General features: G+C 35.5%; 1 protein-coding gene across 1 annotated transcript; it reads right to left on the reverse strand.

The window, feature by feature from the left end:
- Window positions 1-3,909: 3,909 nt before the first annotated feature.
- LOC140523597 (olfactory receptor 2G3-like) lies at window positions 3,910-4,857 on the reverse strand. The gene has a single exon (XM_072638403.1). It carries the CDS (start codon window positions 4,855-4,857, stop codon window positions 3,910-3,912), a length of 948 nt encoding a protein of 315 aa, XP_072494504.1.
- Window positions 4,858-7,855: the final 2,998 nt, after the last annotated feature.

Genomic DNA, 7,855 nt, shown 5'->3' on the forward strand with positions numbered 1-7,855 from the left:
TTTTTTTAAAATACTTTTTATTATGTGGATGATGGAAAGGGAGGAATACTGGGGGAAATTATGATGATGTAAAAACAGCAAAAAGACATCGATAAAAATATATTTAAAAAAGAAGAAATAAGCATCATGATAGTGAGGACACATGCTGATAGTTCCTGCAGACCCTGGTTGATCACTTGAGTTGAGATGTTCTCAGCTGGGAAAAGCTAAAGCCAATGTTGCTCATCTTAGTCTTCCACCAATATGATGAGTTCCTAAAAACAGAAGGCATTAGCCTGCATAAGCAAGGTGAAATGGTCCTGATCAGAAAAAAAAAAAAATGAATCTGGTCAAAGTTTCTCGGCTTATCAGGATTGGAATAAGACCCATGAATTTCTGGTGTATTCAGATTGGAAGAAATAGGAAGACCTAGTCTCAAAGGAAAAAAAATGTAGCACTTGATTGTATAAACAACACATAGACAATGGTACGGTGAAAGAAGTTAGAAGTAATCCCCCAACCTGATTACACCACCTGCTGCCACTTCACAGGAGGTTTGGTTCGCATCTCAGAACATCTCTGCTTCTATACTCTCTTGTCTGACACCTCTTTCATGCCTTGGTCTCGTCTTTGCTTCAAATTATCTAAGGCTACCCTCAGAGCTCTCAAGTGTCTCTTCCAGTCCTGTCTTCAATGTTCCAATGTCAGGCAGCACTGACTCAGTGGTAATGGCAGAAGATAAACAGCTAGAAGAAGCTACATTCCCAATTAGCAGTTTTCTGGGTCTTACTCTCTGCTCCCAATATGACCACATGAAAAAAAAATTCATGATCAACCACAAACCTCTCTCCATAGCAGAAAAAAACAAAATAAGGAATCTGGGGATAAGTACACCTATACATAATTCCCAGTCTTGAAGATGTCTCACTAATCTATTTCATCTTTTCAAGATTCCCTGAGGGTCTATATTACCGCACTACTGACATCATTTTGGAAACAACTGCTACAATTCAACAAGTATTTATTAAATACCTATTATGAGTCAGATACTGCAAAACAAAGGCAAAAAATGTAACAATTCCTACCTTCAGGGAACTTACATTTATGAGTCAAATCTACACATAAATTTGCAATTAAATACAAAATAAATGTCAAAGATAGGGGTACTAGTAACTGGAGGATTTACTATTTTCTTCTTACAACAGTTGATACCTGGGTTAAGACCTGAAAAAATCTGGTTACTCTGAAAGGTAGAGGTAAAAAGGGACTAAATTTCAAACATGGGGCTACATGCAAAAGCTTAGAATTGAAAGATGGAACCTCATGTGAGCAACAGCAAGTCAGATAGTGTGGCTAAAATGCAGGGCAAAAAGGAGAAAAATGTGAGACAAAGCAGGATAAGTAGGGTGGAGTCAGATTCTGAAAAGCTTTACATGTCAAACAGAAGAAATAAGAGAGTTACCAGAGTTACATGAGCAAGTTGATCAACTAAGCCTCAATGTAAAAATTTAGGAAATCAAAGATCAGTAAAAGTCAAAAAAAAACCCAAAACTTGCACATTGAAGAGATAAGTAAAAATAATAGCTACATTTTGAGAACAAACAATATGTAGGCAAATTATCAAGTAATCTGATGTTTTAAAGAATGGGAAATTTTCTATAAAAACAAAAAAGAAATGAAAAAATCAGGGAAAATATTAAAGACTATTTTGCCCTGTTATATGAAAACAGAAGTATTTGTTTTATTCAGGATAAGTCTTTCTCTTTTTAAAAAAATGGCTTCTAAATATTCAGTAGCTTAATTTATTACACAATATTTTCTTTGGAATTATACTGTTTACTTCTCTCATTCAACAGCTTTTTGGAATATATGAAAGTCAATTATTCTATTCAAGGTTGTGTGTGTGTGTTTTTCTTTTTATATGAATATCTTAAATGTTTTTTTTTCTTTTTGATTACATTCAGGTTTTCAGGATATATCACAACTTGGGTCACAGCTTGAGATCACTGACTCTTTACATTATACTGTTTGACTCCCTTCTGCAATTTTTGATATGTGTGGAAGAATCATGTGTTATTTACATTTCATTTCCTTTATATTTGAAGGTCTGGCAGCTACAGAATTTGTTGTTTGTCATTGAGACTGTTAAATTTCAGTACTGTCTCAGAATTTGAAGCATTAGGTTTCTTTCTGATGGTGAAAGAATCTACCTATTCTTTCAATTGATGCTTTGTTGTCTGCATTTAGTTTTGTGTAATTTGTTTATATTAGTTTTTGTATTGTTGTACTCAGGTTTTTTTGACTTGTCACGATCCTCTGCAAGACTAGGATCCTTAAACTGTCTCTGCATATTTAGATTTCCAGGTCAGCTCCTTTGGCTTATGTAGAATTCATGTGTTTTGTTCTGTGTGTTTTTTTTTTTTAATATTGTTACCTCCACTTCAGTAAATTTGTATTATAAATCTGTAAACTTCCCTCTGAGGTCTTTCAGGAAACTGTCTACCATGTATTTAACTTTGTTCTAATCTTTTAGTTGAGTTATTTTTTAAAATTTCTGCATTGAAACTTCTAGGCATGGATCTGTATCATGGCTATTCTTTTTAATCTCCTGTGAATTTCATGTATCTCTTGAAGCATTCCACAGTTTCTTATTCAGTTTTCATTTAGTTTTACTTGAAATACAGAGAGTTCTGTATTTCATTAAGCAGTACTTCAGTTGTGTATTTTTTATTTTGCAGCTTTGATGATGGCAACTTTCTAATCCCTTTGAGAATTTAGATCTTTCCTTTTGATTTTAGGATGTTCTCTGTTGATTGATTGAATTCTGCAAATTTAATGAGATAGTTTCATATTGAAATTCTTTGTGCTTCAGACTTTTTCCCTCAAATTTACCTCTCATTTACTTTCTGTCTCCTCTCCCTTTGTTGGTGGCATCCTAGGAGGTGGACTGCAAAACTGCCACCACTTCTTCCCATGTTTGAGGTATTTAGAGTTTACCAACCTGTACTCATTTCCTGTGTAGCCTCTGGGAAAGACAGGTTGGCCCCATGTACAATTAAATACCCTTTCTTTCTGGCCTAGTAAAACTGCACATTCTGCCCCCACGTCCCAGTTGCTCATAGGTTTCTTCTATTCCTTCTCTAGCTAGGATGAATCAGTAGCTATTACATTTGCAGATTTGGAAGAGACCTCAGAGGGTTTTCAGGCTCAAACTTTAGAGTCTTGGGAAAACTTAAATTTGACCTGAACACAGGGAAATTGAAATGATATCTAGCCTCTATTCCTTTCATATCACTGAGTAAAATCAATGTCTGCTAATTGTTGTGGGGTAGAAGATATGATCTTGGGAGAATGGGCCCTGATAGAATTGGAAGCAAGAGAGGGATCCCAAGATGGTCCCCAAGCATAAACCCTTGGGTCAATATGTACACCTCTGCCAGAAGTGCTTCCTTACAAGATTTTGCATTTTGGGAGTTTTCTCTTCTATTTCCTGTGTATTTGACTGTTAATTCTCTATATCTGATAAATTAGTTCCTCTTGGTTGCAAGTTTTTACTGTTAGTATGTTTTGGAGAAAGAGTCTAATCTGCTATCTTGTTTGTCCCTTGAGTAGAAATTTTCGAGCTTCTCTCCAAAGCCACAGAAGTGAGAAAATAATCCAGCTATTGCCACAGAGAAAGCAAATGTTACAAATAAAAAGATCTGCCCTTCATATGTTAATGGTAATTGGATGTCTTCACAGAAGAATTTCTTGCCAAGATCCTTAGATATTAAAATGCTTGCCTGCAGGGAGTACTGGAACTTTTGCAAATAAAAGGTATTAAACTCAAGAAGATCTTGACTTTTTGGACTTATTAAGCTGTGGACTTGGAAGCATATAGCAGTATGTACACTACAATGCCTACATTTAATGATTTGCTGTTTGCACAGTCTATATACATATGGAACCTTTGTTTGAACCCAGCAACCTCCTCAGTGATCCTTTAACATCTTTGTTCCTCAAGGTATAGATCATTGGGTTGAGGGTGGGGGTCACTACAGTGTAGAAGAGGGCTAAAAATTTGCTCCTTTTCTGAGTATACTCATTTTTGGGCTGTATGTAGACAGCAATTATGGTTCCAAAGTACAAAGTCACAACCATCAGATGGGAACCACAGGTTCCAAATAATTTCCAACGACCTTCAGGTGACTTCATCTTCAATGTCGTTCTAGCAATGCAGCCATAAGAAACCAGGATAAGAGCCAGAGGTATTACAACATAAAGAATACTGGCTATGGAAAGTTCAGTTTCCACAAAAGTGGTGTCTACAGTAGCAATTTTGATTAAGGCTGGAGCCTCACACATAAAACCTTCCACCCTATGGTGTGTGCAAAAAGGCAATAGAAAAGTCAGTATTGACTGAATCAAAGGTCCCACAAAACCACTGACCCAAATCACAACCGCCAACTGTTTGAGAAATCTTGGATGCATGATAATAGTATAATGAAGGGGGCGGCAGATGGCAATGTAGCGATCATAAGCCATGACAGTCAGGAGAATACACTCAGTGGAACCCAATCCCAGAACAATATATAGCTGCACAATACAACCAATGTAAGTGATAGTTTTATCACTACTGCTAAGATTCCATAACATCTGGGGTATTATGCTGGTGGTGAAGCAGATATCCAGAAAAGAGAGGTTGGAGAGGAAAAAATACATTGGGGTATGGAGTTTGGGATTCAGGTAAGAGACCAGGATGATGGTTGTATTCCCCATCAGGGTAAGAATGTAAAATATGGTGATGATGAAAAGGAGGGCCATTTCTAGTTGAGGCTGATCAGAAAAACCCAGTAGAATGAACCCCATTGGACTGCTTTTATTGGTCTTTTCCATCATGTCTTAAATTTCAGAAAAACTTCCTTCTATCATTCACATTGGTCTTCCTGTGATAAGAAAGTCAGAGAACTTTAGTGATAGGTATTTTATATTTTACTTAATGAAATGATGACTAAGTACACATGACTGGAAACAAACGAAAAAAAGGCAGACACAATTATAGATAGAGGTTGGATATATCACTAAGCAGATAAGATGTAAAGCTCCATGGAACAATAATACACATGAAAAGAGCTACAAAAATAATGAATTCAAGTCAACAAACAGGAATTAGTAAGCACCTACTATGTTAGAGGCACTATAGAAGAAGCGTATGATAGGAAGTTTGACTGGCTAAAATGTACACAAATTGCCACACAAAATGATAGGCACAATGAGATATTTATATGGATATAGATATTTACAGAAAAAATGGATACATTAGCCAAGATATACCATAGATGTCTAAAGTCAATAATACCTATAGTTACTTTTCGGAAGAAACAGCTGAATAGAGACACTTTTATAGAAATGAATAAAGAGGAAAAATATTTCTAAAGAAATTGAGACATATAGACATGCAGATTGAAGTCATAGCGGCAAGCATTAGAATCACTGCTATTACAATTACTAGAATCATAGAATCTCAAGGCTGGAAGGCATTTTGAGGTCATCTACTATAATTCATACCTGAAGAAACACCTCCTCCCTAACATGCCCAACAAAAAGTCATCCAATATCCACTTGAAAATTTCCATTAATGAAAATCTGCCTACTGAGACAGGCCACTCAATTTCTGAACAATTTTAATGTAGGCAAAGTTCTCTTTATATGGATCAGAAATGCACTTCTGTAATCTCCTATTGCTTCTAGCTTTGCCTCCTTGGATCAAGCAGAAAAAAGAAGTCTAATACTTCTGCCACTTGACATACCTTTAAAGAATGGAGACCACTCCAATAAATGTTTTCTCTTCCTCAAGTTAACAATATCTATGTCCTACAACTAATCTCTTGGACAATTTCTATTCCCCTCACTATTGTCACAAGCATTCTCTGGTCCTTTATAAGCTTGTTCATTTTATTATATGTACTAGTATAACTATATATAGCAATTATGATACCTAAAACTGAACTCAATACATCAGGTATGATTTCACCAGTAGAGATTACAATTGTTTAACATCCATTTCATCTGGACACTTCTATTTTACTGATGCTACCTAATGATAATAATGTCAGGGATAACATTTATATTTATGTGACATTTTGCATTATACTTTCATATATACTTGGAATTTATTTCAGAAGTGATTGGAGGAGGGGATTCTGGGAAGATGACAAAGTAGGTGAGAAAATTCCAAGATCTCCTAATTTCCCCAACAAATGAAATAAAATAGTGTCTCAGGGCAAACACAGAGCAGTAAAAATAAATACGAGTAGGGGTAAAACAGTGGTCCTCCTGGAATAATTGGAGAAGGCCTGAAAAAATATTCCTAGGATGAAGTTTGTCATCTGTGAAGAATAAACACCTCCAGGCTAGTTCCAATTAAGCAACAAACTACGAGTCCTGGGGTTAGCTGGGTTGGGAAGCAGCCTCTGCCCCAGCCGCAAGAACTTTTACCTCCTGAATAGTGAAAGGGGTTGAACATGTAAACTCAGAAAGATTGAGGGAACCTCTGCTGACAAGAAGTGCCAGACTCAGCTATGACTTGGAGACTTGGCTTTGGGCATATGCCCACCCATTAATACAAAAGCAGAGAGGTAGGGATGCTCCTGGCTGTGGGCACTGACAGGAGGCTGGTTTTGGTTCCATACTAGAGAGGAGAACTGAAGGAGGATCTGAGTCAAGAGGTACCATGTTCCATATTCCAGGACTAGAGGTGATTACAAAAAAAATAAGCTAATGCAAATTTTAAAAATGAGCAGACAAAGGAACAATAATCCAACCACAGAAAATTATTATGGGAGTAGAAAAGACTGAGGTTCATCTTCAGAAGAGGATACTGAAACAAAAAACTTCTCCTACTACCAAAGAGTTACAGCAAATGGTCACTTGCCCAAAAATAATTACTGAAAAACTTGTAAAAGACTTGAAAAATCAAATAAGGGATTCTGAGAAAAAAGGAAAAATAAAATGAGAATAATCCAATAAAAATGAGAAATTATAAAAAGAAAGTGAAATGATTAGAAAAGGAGATCCAGAATGTTAAGGAAGAAAATGATTCCTTGAAAATCAGAATTGGAAAAGGGGAAGCCAGAGAAGTCATAAGAGAACAAGAAATAATAAAACAAAATACAAAGAATGAAAGAAAATAGAAGAGAATATGAAACATCTTAAAAGAAAAACAACTGATCTGGAGAACAAAAGAAAATATATGAATAATCAAACTACCTGAAAGCCAGGATCCAAAAAAGAATCTTGAAACAATAATGGAACAAATAATTAAAGAAAATTATCCTGAAACATTAGAACAAGTGTAAAGTAGAAAGAGAAAAGAAATCCATCCATCACCACCTAAAAGACATCCTACAAGAAAAACCCACAGGAGTATCATAGTTAAATTCCACAAGCTCTAGCTCAAGAAGAAAGATATTATGAAAAAGGAAAAAATAATTTAAATATTGTGGTGCCACACTTAGAATCACACAAGACCTACTAGTGGCTACACTAAAAGACCACAGGTCATGGAACACTTAATTTCCAAGAGCAAAAGAACTGGAGTTGTAGCCAAAAGATATCATATCCAGCAAATTTAAGTATAACTGTGAATGAAAAAAAGACATATAATGAATTGTCAGACTTTCAGGATTTTCTTTAAAATTTACCAAACAAAACCTGAACTTAATAGAAGATTTGACACATAAGATCCAAGAGAAATACAAGGTACTTTTATAAGACCATTTACAAGCCACTTAATAAGGACAAACTGTTTACCTTTTATATGAGGAAATGTAAAATATATGTCTAAGACTGTAATTCATAATTGGGTAGTTCATAAGAAAGACTGGGGTAAAATTGA

This window comes from Notamacropus eugenii, chromosome 2 (genome assembly GCF_028372415.1).
Source record: "Notamacropus eugenii isolate mMacEug1 chromosome 2, mMacEug1.pri_v2, whole genome shotgun sequence".
NCBI lineage: Eukaryota > Metazoa > Chordata > Mammalia > Diprotodontia > Macropodidae > Notamacropus > Notamacropus eugenii.

Bases quoted from the DNA above. Each gene is read 5' to 3' on its own strand.
- LOC140523597 (XM_072638403.1), bottom strand. From the start codon at position 4,857: ATGATGGAAAAGACCAATAAAAGCAGTCCAATGGGGTTCATTCTACTG.